General features: G+C 45.5%; 1 protein-coding gene across 2 annotated transcripts in view; it reads left to right on the plus strand.

Annotated features, from left to right (window-relative positions):
• Positions 1–14789, plus strand: part of Gabbr1 (gamma-aminobutyric acid type B receptor subunit 1) — a 32548-nt gene extending 17759 nt beyond the window's left edge. For both annotated transcript variants that reach the window (XM_070024323.1, XM_070024324.1), the window contains 12 exons: positions 3457–3699; positions 4308–4371; positions 6272–6349; positions 7919–8069; positions 8518–8650; positions 9929–10045; positions 10139–10246; positions 10604–10697; positions 11375–11502; positions 12037–12165; positions 12366–12509; positions 13213–14789. In XM_070024323.1, coding sequence (XP_069880424.1) covers positions 3457–3699; positions 4308–4371; positions 6272–6349; positions 7919–8069; positions 8518–8650; positions 9929–10045; positions 10139–10246; positions 10604–10697; positions 11375–11502; positions 12037–12165; positions 12366–12509; positions 13213–13386 — 1563 coding nt within the window. In that variant the 3' untranslated portion in view covers positions 13387–14789. The remainder of the gene's footprint in view (positions 1–3456; positions 3700–4307; positions 4372–6271; positions 6350–7918; positions 8070–8517; positions 8651–9928; positions 10046–10138; positions 10247–10603; positions 10698–11374; positions 11503–12036; positions 12166–12365; positions 12510–13212) is intronic.
• Positions 14790–22034: the final 7245 nt, after the last annotated feature.

Genomic DNA, 22034 nt, shown 5'->3' on the forward strand with positions numbered 1-22034 from the left:
CCACAATCCGGAAAAAAAAGAAGAAAAGAGAATGTATCAATTATGTATCCCCTGATTCCAGGGGAAGGATTGTTTTTTTCATAAATTTAGTCATGGGGCAATAGGGCCCAGTGATACTCCAGGCGTGTTAGAAGTAGTGACCTGGAGTGAGCTAGAGTGTGAGAATACCAGCAGAGGATAACATCATGCTGAGTGGATTAATCCTTTCCCATCTGGGTGATTTTCTGATGTAATCTCTTCACTTTGAACTGAGGATTGGATAGACCTAGAAGCTGAAGGACTACTCAGAAGGCTCAGCTTAGCTGCTGTCTGTGAGCAGGTGCTTTTGAAGAGAGGCATTTCAGAATAGAAGCACTATAGGTTAATCAGTGAGAGTATGGATTTAGATTCCAGACTCTCTGGATTTGAATCCCAGCCCTGACACTCTTTAGCAGTAGAACTTTAGGAAAGTTGTATTACTTCCGTGCCTTAGTTTTCTTAACTCTAAATAGAGGTAATGATAGTGCATGGATTTCTGACAATTAAATACTGCTGTATGTGCCTGATAAAAGTGCCTAGTGCTGGGCGCTGGTAGCTCACGTCTGCACTCCTAGCTACTCAGGAGGCTGAAATCTAAGGATTGTAGTTTGAAGTCAGCCTGAGCAAGAAAGTCTGTAAGACTATTATCTCCAATTAACTACCAACCCTCGCCCCCAGCCAAACAAAAAACCTCCAAAAAAAGCCCAACACTGGAAGTGGAGCTGTGACTCTAGTGGTAGGGTGCTAGACTTGAGCAAAAAAACAGCTCAGGGACAATGCCCTGAGTTCAAGCCCCAGGACTAGCACACATAAAAATAGTGCCTGGTACACAGTAAGGACAGCATAAATGTTACTCATCATCATCGTAGCCTCATCCTGTAAGGAAGGGATGATATTAATGAGACAGCTCAACAAATTGTTAAGAGGATTTGGTGATATGAAAAAGTCTAATGTGATTCTAAGGTTTCAGTCTCAGATGCTGGGCAGGATGGGAGTGTGAGGAATAACTGAGATTAGTCTTGGATATTTTGAGTTTGAGATTTTGTTTTTGAAGCAGAGGTCTTGCTATGTTATCCAGGTTGGTCTTGACACCCTTTTTGACACCCTTGCCCCTCCCCCCTTTGCCTTTCAAGTGTCTTGAACTATAGGTGCTACCACCCAGTTCAAATTTGTGATCCATCATACAGTTACACATGCATTAGAGTCACTAGGACTTAAGATACTGGGTTGGAGTTACAGATTTGAGTATCAGCATAAAAGATGAAAGTGTTGCAGGTGTGGTGGCTCATGCCCATAATCCTAGCTGAGGTCTGAGGTCTGAAAATCACAGTTCAAAGCTAGCCTGCACAAATCTGTGGGACTCTTTATCTCTAGTTAACCAGCAAAAACCTGGAAGTGGTACTGTGGCTCAAGTGGTATAGAGTGCCAGCCTTGAGCGAAAAAGCCAAGCAAGAGTGGGAGATCCTGAGTTCAAGCCCTAGTACTAGCACAAAAAGATACGAGTGTGACACAGAGAAATTCACAAAGAGAATATGTAATTTGCTTCATACCCAGCATTTTGCATTCTTAATTTATCTTTATATGAGCTCTTTAAGGCAGTATTATTCCCATTTTAAAACTGAATAGCCAATTAGTGAGATGTAATAACTTGTTTGAGATTTCAGAGTAGGTAAATGGATTAATTAAAGTTAGAATCCATTCATCTACTTACCCATCCAATGGACTTTTTTTTTGTTTAAGTTTGTTTTAAAGAATGATTTTAGATTCACAGCAAGATTGAGAGGAAAGTACAGAGAGCTCTTGCCTACCCTAGTAACTTCTTCCATTATTAATGTGAGACTGGTACATTCAGTACAATTGATGAACTTGCCTTGACACATTGTACTCACCCAAGGTTCATTATCGGACTAGGGTGAGCAAACCTTAGCGTCTACTCTTAGTGTTGTGCATGCTTTGAGTTTGGACATATGTATAATGACATTGATCTACCTTTATACGGTATTCTCCATCCTAGTCCAATAGATATTTAATTGTATTTCCATTATGGGTTTGTATAGTACTAGGTGCTAAAAGAGGATTGGAATTTGGTTCTGTCTAGGGGTAGTTGAGCCTAGGCCCATAAGCCTTTAAGGTCCAGGCTATTTTTTTTTCCTTTTGTCAGTTGTGGGACTTGAACTTAGGGCCTGTGCACTGTCCTGAGCTTTTTGGCTCAAAGCTAGTGCTCTACTGCTTTGAGCCACAGAGCTACTTCTGGTTACTTGTAGATAAGAGTCTCACAGACTTTCCAGTACTGGCTGGCTTTGAACCTCCATCCTCAGATCTCAGCCTACTGAGTAGTCAGGATTATAGGTGTGAGCCACTGGCATCTGGCTGGTCCAGGCTATTTCTATTCTACCTGAGTGTTTCCAGAAAGTTATATAGGAAAAAAATGTGGCCAGAGCATGAGGAACAAAGATTCATTCATGTAATACTCTGTACTCGTGTATTCATTCATTCTTTAGAGTATGTGTTAGTTTATCCTAAATTCAAACAGTTACTGGTTATAGTGTCCCTGTGTAGTTCTTGCACCTTGCTAAGAAATCATTGTTGAGCATTTCCATGTATGGTTTCTGGGAGGTAAAGAAGGAAAGATGTTTTTGTCCATTGAATGAAAGGCAGTTCAGGAGGTTAGGTAATTTACTCATGGTTATCAATTTGTTATTGTTCAGTATACAGAATCAAGTCACTTGACCCATCTCCTGAGTTAAAAGAACTATCATCCTTCTTAGCTTTCCTAGAAAAAAAGATTTAAGTGTTGAGGGGGGTGTGGGTAGGATTGAATAATGAATGAACTTCTAAAGTGTGATGGATATTTCTGTAGTTTCCAGTCTTCTGAAAATTCTCTGAGAGGCAGAGAACTGAAGTCACTCACACTATGATCGTAAGAAGTTAGCCTCAAGAAAGGTCTTCCTGGTTGACAGGCCTAGAGAGTGAGAAAGGCTGTGGTGTCACCTTTTCTAGGATCTTTCAGATTTGGAGTAGCTGTTAGATCCTGGGTCAACACTACTGAGAAAGTCTGAAGGTTAGGAGAACATCAACATTACAACTCTTTGGTGCATTATCTGTGACTTTTCCTTTGCTCTGTCTTTACTATCTCTCCTTTGCCATTCATTATGGAGAATGTTTATTCATCAGACTTCTCTATTTGTAGCTCTGCGCTAGCAGCTGTACACACTAAGACCATTGGACCCAGCTAATCCCTGCTCTACTCTAGTAGCTTCCAAGCTAAGATAGACACATGCGTGTAGTTAAAAGATTTTGAATGTACATATGTTCCATCTGACAACAGAACACAAACCATCGGTTGGAATTGAAGCATTCTGAGCCAGAATTGGAGGGCCTCTCTCCCCCTGCACCCACACACATTCCAAAGCTTGCTTCTTGTTCTTCTCTCCCCAGACATCGCAGGAGTTTGTGGAGAAACTAACCAAACGACTCAAAAGACACCCTGAGGAAACGGGAGGCTTTCAGGAGGCGCCGCTGGCCTATGATGCCATCTGGGCCTTGGCACTGGCCCTGAACAAGACCTCTGGTGGAGGGGGCCGTTCCGGTGTGCGTCTGGAAGACTTCAATTACAACAACCAGACCATTACTGACCAAATCTACCGGGCAATGAACTCCTCATCCTTCGAAGGTGTTTCTGTGAGTTACAGCAACTCTCTTCACACTTCCCTGTCTTCCACCCACAGAATCAGCCTTGGAGACTTTTTTTTTCTCCTCTGAAATTCATTCTCTGCAAGTCAGTCTCAGATCAGGAGAGTAGGGATCTCCAAACCAGACAATTCCACAAAAGACTATGGACAAAAAAATACAATAAAACAAAATAGATGTATTTATTTCTTTTAACATTTCCCCTCATTTTTTTTCAAACTAGTCCAGGTGTTTATAGGTCATAAGAGAACTGTAGGATTTTAAGAGAGGAAACAACCTTTTAAAGCAAGAAAATTAGTGCCCAGTGGGTGTTGATCACTTTGCTTAGGCCACACAGCTGGAAGGTCCATCTCCTAGTGCTCTGGGGATTTTTTTTTTTATCCAATTGAAATCTCAAGGGTGAAGCTGCTTCTCAAATAATGTTTCTAGAATCTAGGGTATGGGCATCTGGGGTATGTCCTATATGCAGGCAAATGCCATAAATAGCATTCATTCAGAAGCTCAATTACATCAAAAAGAGAAGGATTCAGAGTCCCTGATGTTCTCTTTCATTCCTGCTTTTATCCCCCTGCCTTCCTCCACATGTTCCTCCCCCTCAGGGCCATGTGGTGTTTGATGCCAGCGGCTCTCGGATGGCTTGGACGCTGATTGAGCAGCTCCAGGGTGAGTGCAGGGCAGGGAGAGGGGGTGGTGCGTGCTAGCTGGAGCTGGACTAGGTCCTGGCTTGGGAGGAGAACATCTAGACATAGCCAAAAGTACCTAGTGCCTCCCCTTCCTGCCCTTTTAATTGTATTCATTAAGCTTTTTAATAAGTTTAACCAAAAAGCTTGGTTCCAGGGATCGTTGTAGTGGTTGCTTCCTTTAAAAGGAACATGCACATTAAAAACATCTGTGGTTTCCATTTTTGTTTAGGAAATTCCTCTCCTGGAGCTGAGTGAAGGGGTTCAGAGCTGCTAGTGCATCCTCAAAAATGCAAGGAAAGCTACACCTAGGAAACGTTTTTGGTTTTTCTATTGGTGTGTGTTGGTACTGGGGTTTAAACTCAAGGCTTGGATGATTTGAACCATATTGGCTTTTTGTTGGTGGTTAATTGGAGAGAAGAATCTCATGACTTTTCCTGCCCAAGCTGGCTTCCAGCTTTGTTTTTTTTTTTTTTTTTTGGGTCCGGTCATGGGGCCTGAACTCTGGGCCTGGGCGCTGTCCCTCAGCTCTTCAACTCAAGGCTAGTGATCTACCACCTGAGCCACAGTGCCACTTCCGGCTTTTTTCTTTTTGCTTATGTGGTGCTGAGGAATCGAACCCAGGGCCTCATGCATGCAAGGCAAGCACTCTACCACTGAGCCACCTTCCCAGCCCCTGGCTTCTAGCTTTGATCCTTAAATCTCAGCCTCCTGAATAGCTAGGATTTTAGGATTATTGATTATTAGGATTTTAGGATTATTTTTCTTTTTGGTGCTGATCCTGGGCTTGTACTCAGGGCTTGGGTGCTGTTCCTGAACTTTTGGGCTCAAACTAGTGTTCTATTACTTGAGCCATAGATCCATTTTCTGTGTTTGGTGGTTAATTGGAGATAAGAGTCTCTTGGATTTTTCGTGCTTGGTGTGGCTTTCAACAGTGATCCTCAAATCTCAGCCTCCTGAGTAGCTAGGATTACAGGCATGTATCACCTGCAGTTGACTGGAAACCTATTGTTTTTTTTTTTTTTTTAAAGGATATCCATCGAATTATCTTATTATGTAAACTAACATTCCTAATTTATCCGTAGTATGTGTAGTTTGGCTTTTCTAGGTTGTATTTTTCTTACAATTTTGCACAATTAGGTGTTTGTACAACTCCTGTGAGTTAATGTTGCAGATCCATCCTATGCTCAATGCTCTTGGCTTGGTCAAGAGACCCATTTCTTGGCTTCCTGTGAAAAGTTTCTTTTTTCCCATCTCCCCACTTCCCACATCCTCTCAACTCTTCTTTGTATACAAGACAAGTGAGAAGGGATTTCAGTTATGGTGAGAAGGATGTGAGTTGGCATTTGGAAGAAGTTAACTCACTCTTTGGAGTGACTTGAATTTTACTTAGTGGCTCTTTAAAAGGCAGGTATCATTTATCCGAGGAATTAGAACCTGAGCCCATGGGAGAGAAATTTCTAAAAATTAAAAGCCACTGGAAAATAGGTCCTGTGATTCTGTCCATCATGAGTAAGAGAGAGAAAAATATGTATAAAGCTTTTGAAACCAGAATCCTAAATTGGGAGCCTGACTGGGAGAGGTGTGAGGCGGTGGAATAGGTGGCAGACATACTGTGGCGCCTTCCTCAATGAAGAGCTTTAAACTCATTAGCTATGCTTATTTATTCAAGTTGCCTTGGGAACCACCTTATATTGCTTTTAAGTCAAGCTGTGGATCCCAGCGACCTGTAGGTCCTTCTAAGTGTCTTTGAGTTGCTCAAATGAAGCTAATGGCAAATGCAATCATGGAAAGCACTTTCAGGGAAACGGAGAGTTGATGAAAATGCTTAGTTAGAATGGGTTTTTACTGATACTTGGCCACTCCTGTTGTCATCTGCTTAGGTGGCAGCTACAAGAAGATTGGCTACTATGACAGCACCAAGGATGATCTTTCCTGGTCCAAAACAGACAAGTGGATTGGTAAGTGCTTCCTTTTGTATTTTCCTTCAATCCTTGTTGAATAATCAAGGAAAATGGGCACACACTTGAATGAGGGTGAGGTAGTGAGTGTCATTAGGTTGAAATGTGACAGGGAGATGGGCCAGGAACAGAGGTTAAGTAAGAGCAAATACATCCTCCAAGAGGGGAGAGGAGAACTGTGCATTTGGAGAGGGACTAGGCAGTGGGCCGTACTATTTTTAATAGTACACTGCTGGGGCAACTGGGGATTAAAGTCAGGGGGTGGGCAGGGGGGCGGGAAATGGAAGCTCCATTTGGGTTTCCAGATGTCCTGGTGCCTTGATATATCTGAACCAGCTACTTCAAGCCTCGAGTTGCCTGCCTCTGACAGAAAAAACAGTTGCCTGAGTATAGGAGAGCGTGCAAAACCTCCTATCATTGTCATCTGCTACCACTATGTGCTTTTTAAAGAGGGAAAGCAAGTAATTTTTCTTGGTGTGTACTTAGAGGGATGTGTGATGGGAAAAGTATTGAAGATGGGCAAAAGGAAGGGTCTATAGAAAAAGAAAAGCTCAGTACCTGGAGGATGATGGGTGGGATAACCATTGGAGGTGGCTGCCATCTGCCCTGCTCAACAAAACCCAGTCACTCCCCCTGGCTAGAGGTGTTTTTGTTTTTAATCTAAATTAAAAAAAAATTATGCCCGTATTGAGGCTTGAACTCAGGGCCTTGCATCGTTGCTTGGCTTTTTTCACTCAAGGCTGGCACTTGTTAGAACTTCCAACTTTTTTTTTTCCGGTTGGTTTATTGGAGGTAAGAGAGTCTTTTCTGCCTGGATTGGCTTCTAACTGCCATCCTCAGATCTCCTGAGCAGCTAGGATTACAGGTATGATCCACCTAATTTTTATTTTTTATAATTTGAATTTAGGGCAGTATTCTGTGCTGCTATAAATGCTGTGGCCTAAATTAGTTTTTTTTTTTTTTCTTAAAACTAGCAAATTGATTTTTTTTTTTTGGGTGAACTGTGACAAATTTGAATTTCCCCTTACTAATCTCTGTAAAACCCATTTGCCAATTAGCACACTGCCAAGATGAAAAGGTTCAGGTTAGTTTTATTTGTCAGTTTGTTTTCCTTAAGGTAAGAAGACCACAAGCAATGATTAGAGGCCCCTTTAGCTTCCTGGTTCTACAAGTGTCTTTTTTTTACAGCTTTTGGTCTGGTGATGGGAGACCTCAGAAGGTTTATTTCTCAGCTATCCCTTTCTTTCCTCTCCCATTTTCCTTTGCTGCAAGAATGACAGTAAAACACAAAGAACGAACAGTCACAAAACCAGACTACAAGCTAGGTGAAATCCTTAGCATGCCCACCGTCTGCTCATCTCATTTCTGGTTGCTTTGCAAGGGCCCCAGGCTGGCGAGCTTTCCCACAACCCCACCCAGCGCAGTGAGGGTCTCGTATCCTCAGCCAGACACCGAATGTCCATTTGGAACCTTGTCCCTCACCCCTTTCCTCCCTGTGACCTATCCCATCGTCATCCTCCTGTCCTCTGGCCTTTCTCTTTTTTCCTCTTCCTCCCCTGTGCCATGCAGGAGGGGCCCCCCCAGCTGACCAGACACTGGTCATCAAGACATTCCGCTTCCTGTCACAGAAACTCTTTATCTCCGTCTCAGTTCTCTCCAGCCTGGGCATTGTCCTTGCTGTTGTCTGTCTGTCCTTTAACATCTACAACTCCCATGTCCGGTAAGTTTCTCTTCTGACATGATGGATCCCTGGCTGTCTGCCTCTCTTGAGGTGTATTGATCAGGTTTCCTGGAGGGACTTGAGAATAAAAACTGCCATGTCTCCTAGAGGGTTCCATTCTGACTTACTGAGAACACAAGAGCAAAATTAGGCATATCTCTTACCCTTTCTCCAAAACCAATTTGTTTGGAAAAAGCACAGCAGTACAAGTCTTGGGCTCTAAAATAGCGTATGTTCCAGCGGGGTCCTGTGCTGGGGGAAGCCCGCTCCATTTCCAGCTCTATGCCTGAGCTGACTGTTTTTCACGGCTGTGCTGCCTGCTCCAAGCCTGCCTTCCTTTAAGTCCTGTGGCCCCGGAGTTGGGGGGTCGTGCTGTTGTATGGCATGTGGAGAGCGGAGCCTCCCTGGAGAAGAAGGGTAATTCTCTTCTTCTTCGCCTCTGCCCTAGTTATATCCAGAATTCCCAGCCCAACCTGAACAACCTGACTGCTGTAGGCTGCTCGCTGGCATTAGCGGCTGTCTTCCCCCTGGGTCTGGATGGTTACCACATCCGGGACAACCAGTTCCCTTTCGTCTGCCAGGTGAGGAGATTGCCTGTACATACCTTGTAGGACTTGGGTCTCCCACCCTTCTCAGGGTGATTTGTGTTTTTCCTGCCTTTCCTTCCCATCTTCCTCTGAATGGTGTCCTGATTCCTTCCTTCCTGCATCACACTCGTCTCTCTGTGTCTCTGTCCCTCTTTTCTCATCCTCCAGAACTTTTTCATTTTGCAGCTCACTTGCCATTTCTAAGGTTGCCATGGCATGCCTTGAAAAGAAAGAGAAGCTGAAGGAAGGGGGTCTGCACAAAGAACTCCTGAACAGTAGTGGCTTGTGTGTGGTGCAGGGCTTGAGAACCAGAGCTGAGGGCTTCCCGTGGGAGTCTTTGTTGGGGATTGGAAGAAGGAAGGAAGAATCAAGCCAACAGCAGAGAGAGTTGGGAGGACCGGCCACTGTCCCACAGGGATGAGGACCTTTTGTGACTAGATGCTGGAAGTTTCCAGGGCTGTGGGGAAAGTCTGGTTTTAACAGTGCTATTTGAATGGTTCTTTGTTATGCTATAGGAGACACTGTTCTGTCCATTTATACTCTTTCTTCTGTCCAATTCCTGTTCCTATCATGCATCATGCATACAGTAGTATACATTCATGCACGCAAGCACACACATGCATATATGCACACACACGATTCATGAGGAATTATCTCTTCCCAATGGAATCACAATGGAGTAGAAGAGGCAGATGAGTTGCTACAGTGCTGTAGGAGAGGCACAGGAGTAGGGATCTGTACGAAGTACTGGGAGAGCAAGGAAGGGAAACAGCTGGCAGTCTGAGTGTTTGGGTGGCCCTTAGGAAGGAGGTGGTGTTTGCATAATGAAGGATATGTGAGATTTTTGTCATTTGGGAAAATAGAGGAAAGTTACTCCAGGGTCAGAGGGCACACCCTGAGGCTAGAGAGACACAGAAGGGAAAGTGAGTAGTTGGGTATAACTGGAGCCTGGGGTAGGTGAGGGCCTGGGAGGTGAGTGTGGACAGATAGGTAGAATCATGTTGTAAAAGGTCTGTCATACCTGAAGGAGTTCAGGCTCTAACCTCACTGGAGGATTAGCTAGATCACCTTGATAAAGAATTAAAGGAATTACTGAAGGCAGAGAGTCTGTCCCCAGCCCTGGCCTATCCTTGCTATATACCTTATCCCCTGCTAGCTGTGTGCCGCCTGCTCTGTCATCTGTTCTCTACCCACACTCCCTCCTACAGGCCTGCCCATCCTGGCTGCAAGCCCCTCCCACCTGTTCTACCCATGTTCTTTCTCCACTTGCAGGCCCGCCTCTGGCTCCTAGGTTTGGGCTTCAGTCTGGGCTATGGCTCCATGTTTACCAAGATCTGGTGGGTCCACACAGTCTTCACCAAGAAGGAAGAAAAGAAGGAATGGAGGAAGGTGAGCTGCTGCTTTTGAATCCAGCCCTTGTTCCCGGACCCCTGGGGCTTCCAGGACTTTCCCCTGACCTGCCTGTTCTGAACATTTACTCAGACCTTAGAGCCCTGGAAGCTATATGCCACAGTGGGCCTGCTGGTGGGCATGGACCTCCTTACTCTTGCCATCTGGCAAATTGTGGACCCCTTGCACCGGACCATTGAGGTATTACTTGAGATACTGGGGACCAGGAAGCAGAGCAGAGCTCATTGGCTGTCAGGATACCTGGGGTTATGTGTGATTTTGGAGGAAAAAGTGATTTCTACCTGTCAGTGGCTCCTCTTTGCCCTTAGGTCAAGAGATCCGTCAAATTCATCTGGTGGGACTTTTGGAAGGATGTATAGAATTTCCAGGCATCAGGGAAAGTGGGAAAATGTTGCCAGGCCCAGGATGGGATTTGGCATTGATATTGAGAGTCTCATAGGAGAGAGGCAGCAGGGTGGAGGATCAGAAGCTGGGAAAAGTTGGGAGGGTTGGAAGGGGAGGACAAGTATCTTTCTTGTGATCCTTTTTCTGCCTTAGACTTTTGCCAAGGAGGAACCAAAGGAAGACATTGATGTCTCTATCCTGCCACAGCTGGAACACTGCAGCTCCAGGAAGATGAATACATGGCTTGGTGCGTGGGGTGTGTGGGAGAGGAAGAAACAAGGTAGGGGGGATTGTTTAGGACAGTAGGTTTAGAGGGAAAAAAGATTTTTCAAGAGAGGAGGCAAAAGAGTTTGTCTCGCCATTTCAATGTCCCCTTCTGTGTCATTGTACTAATCATCTCTGAGAAAGGAAAGTTTTTTTTTTAAATTTTTACTGTGAAGTGTTTAGGATCCAAAGTACAGCTCTCAGATCCATATGAGTGATCCGGCTTGTTTGGCAACTCCCAGAGAACTAGAGAAAGATTGGGATTGTGAGGTCATGAGTTTAGACTCTCTTTAGCCTTGTTCACATTTACCTATAATCACAAATGATGACTGCTCCTCGGTTTGAGAGGAAGGGATGAGACATTGTCCATGGCCTAAACGGGGCCAGTTTGAGCTGCTCAACAGGCTTGCCTAATGGACAGCTTCAGATGACTACCATCCTCCACTGTGAACTTTGGCTTTTCTTCTGGGTCAGCTAGGTACATGAAGTCCCAGGGGAGGGTGTGCTAGGTCCGAAGGGCTGCGTGGAGTGGAGAGCTCTCTTTCCACAGTGAAGCTACAAGAAGCAGCAGTGAGTGAAAGACATGAGTGAAGGGGGAAGGCTGAGGAGGGAGTGTGGAAAGCTTTGTCGTCCCCAGGTGACCCTTTCCTGCCATCCTAGGCATTTTCTATGGTTACAAGGGGCTGCTGCTACTGTTGGGAATCTTTCTTGCTTATGAGACCAAGAGTGTGTCCACTGAGAAGATCAATGACCACAGGGCTGTGGGCATGGCCATCTACAATGTGGCGGTAAGATCCCCGGACACATGGCGTTATCCTAATAGGTTGTCTAGAGAGAGTAGATTAGGAAGAATCAAGCATTAGGATCTGGGATCCGTTTGTGTGGATGTTATAAAAAGTGAATATCTACTTCTAAAACACTTCATAGTTTACAAAGTGTACTGCATTATATCAGTCATTCCCCGCCTGCCCCTCCATAGACTCAGTGTAGATTAGTATCTGCACTTACAGGTGAAAAGAATAAATCCAGAAAGTTTTACATTGCTTGTGAGTGGTTCATGGGATAGGATCTGAATGCAGATTTTCTGCCATGCATCCTCAAGGACTGACTTCAATGTGTGCAGAGAGCTTCTAGAACTTCCTGCCTTGAGAGGAGGGTTGACCTAGAGCTGGAACCTGTAGAGTTGAGGACATTCCTGAATTTCTGTGAAAAGTTCACCACCAGGACCCTGTCCTCAGAGGTTTTTACCTAGACAAATAAAACCCCATATTCTGCTTGAGCCTGAAGATCCAAGTCTCTCCCAATATCTTCCTTCTCTGTAGGTCCTGTGCCTCATCACTGCCCCTGTCACCATGATTCTGTCTAGCCAGCAGGATGCAGCCTTTGCCTTCGCCTCCCTTGCCATTGTATTCTCCTCCTATATTACTCTGGTTGTGCTCTTTGTGCCCAAGGTGAGGTTCTGGTTCTTCTCCCTCTCTTCTTCCATGGACTCTGTTCCTTGCCCTTGCCCATCCATACATACTTCCACTTTTTCCTCTTGTTTTGTCTGTTTGTCTTTTTTTCCCCCCATTCCTTCCTACTCTAGTCTTCCATCAGCTGATCACAGACACAACCCTGATCTGCCATCCTTTGCTCAAATATTTGCCCCCAGATGCGCAGGCTGATCACCCGAGGAGAATGGCAGTCGGAAGCTCAGGACACCATGAAAACAGGCTCATCCACTAATAACAATGAGGAAGAGAAGTCGCGGCTGTTGGAGAAGGAGAATCGTGAACTGGAAAAGATCATTGCTGAGGTGTGTGGGTGATGACAAGTTGTGGGTAATGATGGGGGTTCTTGGAGGTACCTACCTGTCTTTGGGCGGGTTGTGCTTCAGATACAAGCTTCGGTGTTCATGATTTATGAAAGGTCTTATAAAACCTTCAAGGGAGTGAGTGGAGAATAGGAAAAGGGGGAAAATGTTGAGCAAGAGACTGGCTCAGCTAAAATTGAGTGTTGGCGGGCTGAGGTGGAGGAGGCTATTGATTCCACCCTGCTGAGGCCAGAGGGTGGCTACTTGGGGGAGGCAACTGTGAGCCATTAGTTATCAACACTCAAGCAGCTGGAGGTTGAGTGTGCCCACAAGCCAAAGGTGTCTGGGAAGATGTCTGCCGTGTTCACTATACCCCAGGCTGTTGTTAGGGGTCAGTATAATGCCAGAGAGGGAGATGTTTAAACTAGGTTGACATAAATCTCTGTGTGATTTATTGGAACTGGGTGTACTGACTCTCCTTCCCTTCTCCATTTTCTCCTTTTGTTTTAAAATTCTCTTTTATTGCCCCGATCTTTTCTTCTGTTGGTACCCTGTTATGTTCTGGGATTTTCCTTTCCTTGTTCTTTGCCCAATTCTCTATTTTATTTCTTCTCTTCCGTTTACCTTCTACTCCCTGTTTCTGTGCCGTGTCTTCCCATCCCCTCCTCCCTGTCTCCTGCCCTCCCAATTGTGTTTCTCTCTGCAGAAAGAGGAGCGTGTTTCTGAACTGCGCCATCAGCTCCAGTCTCGGCAGCAGCTCCGCTCCAGGCGCCACCCCCAGACTCCCCCAGATCCTTCTGGGGGCCTCCCCAGGGGCCCCTCGGAACCCCCTGACCGTCTTAGCTGTGATGGGAGTCGAGTCCATTTGCTTTACAAGTGAGGGGGTGTCGGGCCAGTAGGGGAGGGAAAGGGAGTGGAGAGAGGGCGGGGAGCTAGAAGGAGGCAGGGGACCCCCATCCCCAGCTGGGAAGCACTGCACTGTCCAATCCCATCTCTTGTAAATACTCGTCTCTCTGTGAGTCCTGGGGTTATTTGGTTCTCCAATACTCCAGGAAACTGACCCCCTTTTCTCTCATTCATTCGTACAACTCTGTGTCACTACTTCCTAATTTAGTTTGTACCTTGCTGGAAGCTACTCATAACTCCTCAGCAGCCTGACTGCATCTTCCTCTCCCACAATACACCTCTGTCTCGTTACCAGGGCAACCCCTAAGCTTCCCACTGCCTTTGTGCTGGGCTCCTGTCAGCAGGGGTCTCCCCACAAGTGCTCTTTCCACCCCAGCAGGGGCCTCTCCATGTCTCTCGCCATCATGGTCCTAATCTTCCGTCCTGCTTGCCCTGCCACACTTCCCCATGTTTTCCTCCTCTTCAATTTTGCTGCTTCTGAAGGCCCATCCTTCTCACCAAGGCTCGCCCGCTCCTCATCTCTGTTCTGTGTGTACTCACACCCAGAACTTTCCAGCACACACACCTCCTCTCCTCTCTTGCTCATGCCTGCTGTGTTCTTGCACCCCGTGCTGTTCCAGTGTGCAACCTGTGTGCACCAGAGCACACATGCTCTCGTGGTCAGGTGTCCCTGTGTGTTTGGGTAAGTGTGTGTGATTTGGGTAAGTGCGTGTTGAGCTGTATCTTCCCTACTTGCACACATTCATGTGTCTCTGCATACGTTCCCCATGTGTCCTCAGTGCCCTCTTTATCCCTTTGTACCTTAAGGTTATTGTATTTTCCAACAGAGCCATATGCACCCTACTTGCACATTATTAGGCACTTTCTCCCAAGTCATGTTTGCTGGGGCTATCCATCCACTCTTCTGTTTTCATTCCCTCTCCTTATCATCCATTCACCCTCCTTATCCTCATCCACTTTCCTTCATCATGGGCAGTTTCTGATCAAACTTCCCCTCTCCCTCTTCTGTGCTCACATTCTATCCTCTGTCTATTCTCACGATTACCCTCACTCAACACCAGTGCTCTTTTCTTTGTAATCCATTCCTCCTTTCGTTCCTTTGCTCCTTCGTCCCTTCCTACCTTCCTTCCTTCACCTCCTCCTCTCTTCCTTTCTCTCTCTTCTCTCTTTCTTGAACTAAGGGTAAAGAACTAGGGGGCAGACTTGGGGAGCTGCTTCTAGTGGATAGTGGGTGAGAATCCTACCAAAGGAAGGCGTCTCTGACTGCTGGGATGGACAGATGGACCGATGGGGCGGGAGGTGGCGTCCCTTTCACACTGTGCTGTCTCTTGGAGAAGACTTTCCTCCCAACTCTCAATAAACCAGTGAACAGTGTGACTCAGCATCTCACCCTTCACTCTGTGAACGGAGTGGGCTCCAGGCCAAGGAAGGAGTCTCCGCGGGCTCCAAGTTAATGAAAAGGCTTTGAAACTGAAGTGTAGAAAGAGGTGTTTTATCGATCTGTTAAGGACTTAGCAGGGCAAAGTAGGACATGATTAAGGCTGAGATTAGTAAGTGATGCCGTTGGTGGGTAAAAGTATGGGCTCTGAAGGCAGACTGCTGGGACATCAGGTTCTACTAAATGCAGAAAAGTTCCGGGCTGGGATGTAGCTCAGTGGCAAAGCGCTTGCCTAGCAAGTGCAACGTCCTGGGTTCGATCCCCAGTACCAAAAAAGAAAAGACAAAAAAAATACAGTTAAAAAAAAAAAAAGAAAAGTTCGCTAATCTCTAGTCTCCATTTCCTTGTGTGTGAAGATGAGAATATGAACAGTAACATTACCCACAGGGTGATTGAGAGGACTAGATTAATTACACATTCAGGTACTTAGGTTAAGCTTGGTACAGACCAAGCAGGTTACGTGACCACAGTGAGCATCATGTGTTGGGAGCCTGGAGCAAGCGGCTGAACAGATGCGAGGACGCAGATTCCAGGAAATCAGAACAATAAAAGAATGATGACCAATGGAAGGTGTTGAATAAAAGCCCACTGAGTCTCCCTACCTCAGAAATCCTCGTCTAAGGAACCTTGAACATTTGGGGCAGAACTTTTGGCCAAAACAAAAGAAAGCAGCTGGGCTTGGAGTTTCAAGCTGTAACCCTAGCTACTTAGAAAGTGGGGATTGGGAATCTTGGTTTGAAACGAGTCTGGGCCAAAACAAGTCTCTTTATGAAGAAGCTCACAAGACTCCATCTCATCCAATGGCTAGGCACAGTAGTACAAGCACCTGTCATTGACAACTAGGAGGATAACAATCCAGGCTGGCCTGAGCCTAAGCCCTTGAACCAATGCAGAAACAGGCTGGAATGGATCAACTAGTAGAGCACCTGCCTAGTAAGTCCAAGGTCCTTAGTTCAAACCCTAGTACTTCCAAGAGGGGAAACAGTTTTTTTTTTTTTTTTTTTGGGTCCGGTTGTGGGGCCTGAACTCTGGGCCTGCACGCTGTCCCTCATCTCTTCAGCTCAAGGGTAGCACTCTACCACTTGAGCCATAGCGCCACTTCCGGCTTTTTCCTTTTTGCTTATGTGGTGCTGGGGAATCGAACCCAGGGCATCAGGCATGCAAGGCAAGCGCTCTACCACTGAGCCACCTTCCCAGCCCGGGGAAACAGTTTTGAATGGTCAAGGGATATGAACAACAACAACAACAACAACAAAACAACTGCCTGGGATTTTTACTATTTTTGTGTGTGCTTTTGGAAATGTGCTTTTCTGAAGCCCAGCTTTTCACTTTGGCACTGGGTTTTAAAAATATAATTTCATTAATATTAAGGTATTGCACAGAAGGGGTTACCATTTCATAAGTCAGGGAATGAGTATGTTTCTTTTTTGGACAATGTTACCCTTTTCTTTGTTTTCCCCCACCTGTGCCTGCCTACAGGTTGCATAGTTTATTTTCCACATAGTTTATACCGAATACCATCACTGAATTTGTTCAACCTTCCTCCCTTCTTCACCCCCCTTTATCCCCTTAAAAATGCAAAAAACCCCAAAACAAACCCCAAAGCAAAAACACCACCACCACCACCACACACAAAAAAATCCATGTTTCCATTTCCTGGAATTCATTTGGATAAATGGTATTTTAAATGTTTGGAGGAGGTATGCCTTTAGGTTCCTCCCCTAGGAGTATCCTCCTTTAATCTCACTGTGTGTGAATGCTTAGAGTTCTGTATAAGTAGTCATGTCCATTTGTATTTTGGATCTAGCGTCACATATGAGAGAAAATATACATGTAGTACTGATCTTTGTTAAAAAAAAAAGTGATCACTACTTTTTTGCACATAACTACAAGGGCTGGATAAACCCTGTCTTTTCATTGTCCTGTTCATAGGTAGGAGAAATCTTAGGGCAGTACTTGAAAAACATTCCACTGTGATTATCTTCCTTGGATCGATTGGGCTTAATTTGGGTTTCCTGTCTTCCCACAGCGGAATATTCTTGAGGAAAGGGGAAGAAGCCTATGGAGTAGAGCAGCCTGCGGTGTGGAAAATGATCAGTTGGCTTCAGCAAGAGTAGCAGGAGTTATATACCAGGCCTGTGGAACCTAAAAGACCCAAATTACTACCTTAGACTTGCCTTGCACTAACTGGAGTATAGATTATAAATAAAAGGTCAGGAGTTCTGTGCTGGCCAAGGGAGAGAAGACAGTTTATTAGCAGGAGGGTAAGAATGGGGCCAAATGGACTGGCGAGACACTAGTGAAAGGGATAAATTGCCACCAGCAGTCCAGGCAGGGGTGTTCTCCACCAATGGAGTGGCTTTGCTTCAGTTGGCGTGACTCCCCCTTGGACTTAAGATCTCTTTCTGACTTGGGAATGTTCCGGAGTCTAGACTGCCTGCTGAGCATTGGTCCCCCTGCTCTCCCTCACCCTGCCTTAATCTCTTGCTTCCCTACCCTCCTCCTGTCTCTTGGAATGAACTTCTCCTGAGCACTTTGTTGCTATGTGACTCCTTATCTCTGTGGACCAGCGGAATATTATTTTTTTCCTTTTGTTTTTGAAGCAGGGTCTTGAATTTGAGATCCTCCTGAATGGTGGGGTTATAGGGATACACCGCCATTCCTAATTCCATCTTTCAGTGTTGATTGGGAAAATCAGCAAGGCAGGTACACTTCTAGGCACTGAGGACAGAGCAGAGAGTAAGATGGCTTGTAGGGGATACGTATTCTCAATGAACAGCTACCTGATGAATAATGAATTTTATGGGTTGGTGGTGTGGCTCAAGTGGCAGAGTACTGGCCTAGCAAGTTTAAGGCCCCAAGTTCTAGTCTCAGTACCACCAAACAACATCTGGTAGAATGGGGGTTGTAGGATCATTGTTTGGCCAGGAGAGGAAGAATCTGTCCAGTGTTAGCAACTAGAGCCTGCATTCAAATCCCGTGCATTATTACTGACTACTGTGCAGCTGCTGCCCTAGAAGAGGTTAAACAAGAATAATTTATTGCTGGGCATTGTGGCTCACAGGAGGCTGAGATCTGAGAGTTGAGATTTGGAGCCAGCCAGGGTGGACACATCAAGAGACTCTTATCTCCGATTAACCAGCAAAAAGCCAGAAGTTGATGCATGGTTCAAGTGGTAGAGCACTAACCATGAGTGAAAACTTACGGCCCTGAGTTCAAATTCTAGGAACTAGCAAAAAAATCTATATCTGTCTGTCTGTCTGTCTCTCTCTCTGTCTTTCTATTTCTATGTGTCAGGACTTTTTTTTGTCAGTTGTGGAGCTTGATCTCAGGCCCTGGGCACTCTTTGTGTTTAAGGCTAGCACTCTACCATTTGAGCCACAGCATCACTTCCAGTTTTTGAGTAGTTAATGGAATAAGAGCCTCATGGGGGACTTTTCTGTGCAGGTTGGCTTTGAACCATGATCCTCAGATCTCAGTCTCCTTGAGTAAGTAGGATGACAGGCCTGAGCTACCTGCACCCAGCTTGTGTGTCAGGATTTCAGAGAGGCTACAGTGTAGGAGTTTACCCCTATTCCACAGCAGTTGGAAAGCCCCAACTTTGAAGGCTGGGGCTGGAGTCATAAGAAGACTCCCTTTACTCAGTGACTAAAGGTGGGTGTGGGCCCAGCCAACACCAGCTGGGATGTGGGCTGGAACTTCACTGGGCTTTTCCATGTGGCCTGAGATTGTTCATCTGATTCCAAAGGTGACTGGCTTGAGCAAAGTCCAGGAGAAGGCCAGCTAGGTATGGTTTCTTTTTTTTTTTTTTTTTTTATTTTCCAGACAAAATCTTGGAAGTCACATAGCAGCGTTCTGCCATATTCCCCTGTGCCAGATACAAGGAGTAGAAAAGAGCCTGTCATACTGTAGCAAATACTTTGGAAAAGGATGGCTACATTGCTGCAGCCTTATTTGGAAAAAGGATCCCAAAAGGCTGGCCGCCCACTGTCCACTCTACCTCACCTCCTTGTCCCTCTCCCACGTCAGTAATCTCAGTTTTTTAAAAAAAATAGTTTTTTTATTGTGAAAATACTGTACAGAGGGGTTACAGTTACATGAACAAGGTAATGAGTACATTTCTTATCCAGCATTGTTGCCTCCTCCTTTGTTTTTCCCCTACCATCCCGTTCCGCCTCCTCAACTCCCCCTCCCCCCCTACCTAAATTGTAAGGTTCGTTTTTCGACATAGCGTCATCTCAGTTTTGTCTGTTTGCTGGCATCCAGCCTCTTACCAGGGCTTTTCTTGGGGGAAGTGTCTGAGCTGTCCGTGTCATCCCACACCTGGTCCTTTCTGCCTGCAGTGTTGCAGATAGCTCGGCTAATTGTGGCTCCTCTTATAATCATTGGTAATTTTAGGCCACCCAGCACAGCGTTTTGCTTATTCACTCAAGCTTTTAGAGCAGGGAATTCTTTTTGAATTCTTAATTTTTTTTTTAAATTGGCAGTTTAAATTGAGGTATGAGCTTAAGGCTTTGTGCTTGCTAGGCAGGCAGTCTACTTGAGCTAGGTCTGTAGCCCTTTAGCTTGTGTTACTTTTTTTTTTTTTTTTTTTTTTGGTTGTGGGGCTTGATCTCTGGGCCTGGGCGCTGTCCCTCAGCTCTTCTTCAGCTCAAGGCTAGCGCTCTACCACTTGAGCCACAGCACCACTTCCAGTTTTCTGGTGTTTTATTGGAGATAAGAGTCTCACAGACTTTCCTGCCCTGGCTGGCTTTGAACCACAATCCTCAGATCTCAGCCTCCTGAGTAGGTAGGATTACAGGTGTGAGCCATTGATGCTAGGCTTGCTTGCATTACTTTTTAAAGAGGATCTTGCCTTTTGCCTAGCTGGCCTGGACCACAATAGTATTTATGCTTCCCATGTATTTGGCATGGTAGGTATGAACCATTGTACCTGGCTTCTAATTTTAGATGGGGATTTTTGTTAAATTTTTTTGGGAGGCAGGGCTGGCCTTAAACTGTCATCCTCTCATGTTCACCTCCTCAGTGGCTAAGATTACAGGCTTGAGCCACTGTACTTGGTAGGAACAGGGAATTCTTTTTTTTTTTTTTTTTTTTTTTGTTGGTTGTGGGGCCTGACCTCTGGGCCTGGGTGCTGTCCCTCAGCACTCTACCACTTGAGCCACAGTGCCACTTCCAGCTTTTTCTGCTTATGTGGTGCTGAGGTATTGAACCCAGGGCCTTATGCATACAAGGCAAGCACTCTACCACTGAGCCATGTTCCCAACCCAGGGAATTCTTTACTTGGTCCTTTATGTAGTTTTTTTTTCCTTTATGGTTTCTTAATCCAAGGGCAATCACACATTGGACATTGTGACATGTACAGCCACCCATCATCAGATGCCAACATGGCGTCTACTATTACGGGACCCTCTGGACCAAGGACATGCTAGTGCCCCATGGGATGGGAGCTCCACACAGTGCAGCTGTGCTGGGACGCAGGTGGGGGTCTGCCAGACATTGGCAGGCATCTTGGTTCAGCAAAGCCAGAGAGATGTGGGAGCAACACCCATGCACCATACATGTGCAGAAGAGGGGAAACACCTTTTCCTCTAGATGAGAAGTCCTATAAATTTATACAGGTAGATATCAGTCCAATGAGAAACGTAAATAGAAGCATGTTTATTAATGTGTACACTGGACTGCTGATGAATGTCCAAAGGGTGGGGTTAGGATAGATTATACCATCTTGGGCTGGGCACCAGTGGCTCACGCCTGTAATCCTAGCTACTCAGCAGGCTGAGATCTGAGGATCTAGGTTTGAAGCTAGCCCAGACAGTCCATGAGACTCTTATCTCTAGTGAACGACAAAAAGAAGCCAGCATTGGCAGTGTGTTTCAAGTGGGAGAGCACAGCCTTGAGGGAGAAAGCTAAGGGAAAGCAGCCAGACCCTGGGTTCAAATCCCAGTACTGGCACACAAACAAAACCACCACCACCACCACCACCAAAAACACCTTGGGCTACACAAAGGAGAAGGGTTTTATATTTCTGGGTGGTTGATGGGAGGAGAGATTATGGGAAGGTAAACAGGAAAAGAGTGGTGAATAATCTGTAATATTTGTTATTTGAACATAAATTGGTGCCTTCTTCATTGGTAAAAAATTACACCTTTGCAAATGTAAATTTCTTTTACTAAAGGAAAACTTGTTCCCTGTGTTGAGAGCCTTCTCCCAGGTGTGTTGGTTGCCAGTGACATTCAGCTCAAAAGAATCCTTATGTTAAAGAGGCATATTTTGAGCTAGCAATTCTGGCCCTCTTTAAGAGGGAGAGACTAATTCTGCACAGGGTACATTTGGGAAGCCTGGAAGCCTGGCTTTGTAGGGGGCAGGGAGCTAGGCTCTGTGCTTCAGTCTGTATTACTAATTCAGTAAGTCCGAAGAAACAGACTAATAGCTGGATACTGGTGGCTCACCCCTATAATCCTAACTACTGGGAAGGCTGAGATCTGAGAATTGTGGTTCAAAGCTAGTCCAGGCAGGAAAGTCTGTGAGACACTCATCTCCAGTTAGCCATCAAAAAGCTGCAAGTGAAGCTGTGGCTCAAGTGGTAGAGCACAAGCTTTGAGTATAAAAGCTTAAGCCCTAGTACAGGTATGTGCGCGTGCACACCCCCCCCCCAAAAAAAAAAGCCAAACCAAAACAACAGAACTAGTGACTGGAATTGGATGGACCACTAAACCCCTCAGCTTCTTGAATAAAGTCCCTTTGACTCAAGTGTTATATTAGGTACATAGCTGAGTGTCTGCTCACAAGACCTGAAGCTTGCAAACTTGAAACATCTGTAAGAGCGGCCCTGTACCTTTCCCAATTTTGTAGCATATATATTTACCAGTCCTGGGGCTTGTACTCAGGGCCTGGGCACTGTCTCTGAGGTTTTTGCTCAATGCTAACACTTTACCACTTGAGCCACAGTGCCATTTTCAGCCTTTTCTGTTTATGTGGTACTGAGGAAGCGAACCCAGGGCTTCATGCATGCTAGGCAAGCACTCATCCACTAAGCCATATTCCAAGCCCGTGTGTGTGTGTGTGTGTGTGTGTGTGTGTGTGTGTGTGTGTGTGTGTGTGTGTGTGTGTGTGTGTGTGTGTGTGTGTGTGTGTGTGTGTGTGTGTGTGTGTGTGTGTGTGTGTGTAATGTATATACCTTT

The sequence above is a fragment of the Dipodomys merriami genome, unplaced genomic scaffold (assembly GCF_024711535.1).
Source record: "Dipodomys merriami isolate MVZ:Mamm:240054 unplaced genomic scaffold, mDipMer1.0.p SCAF_16, whole genome shotgun sequence".
In the NCBI taxonomy this organism is placed as follows: domain Eukaryota; kingdom Metazoa; phylum Chordata; class Mammalia; order Rodentia; family Heteromyidae; genus Dipodomys; species Dipodomys merriami.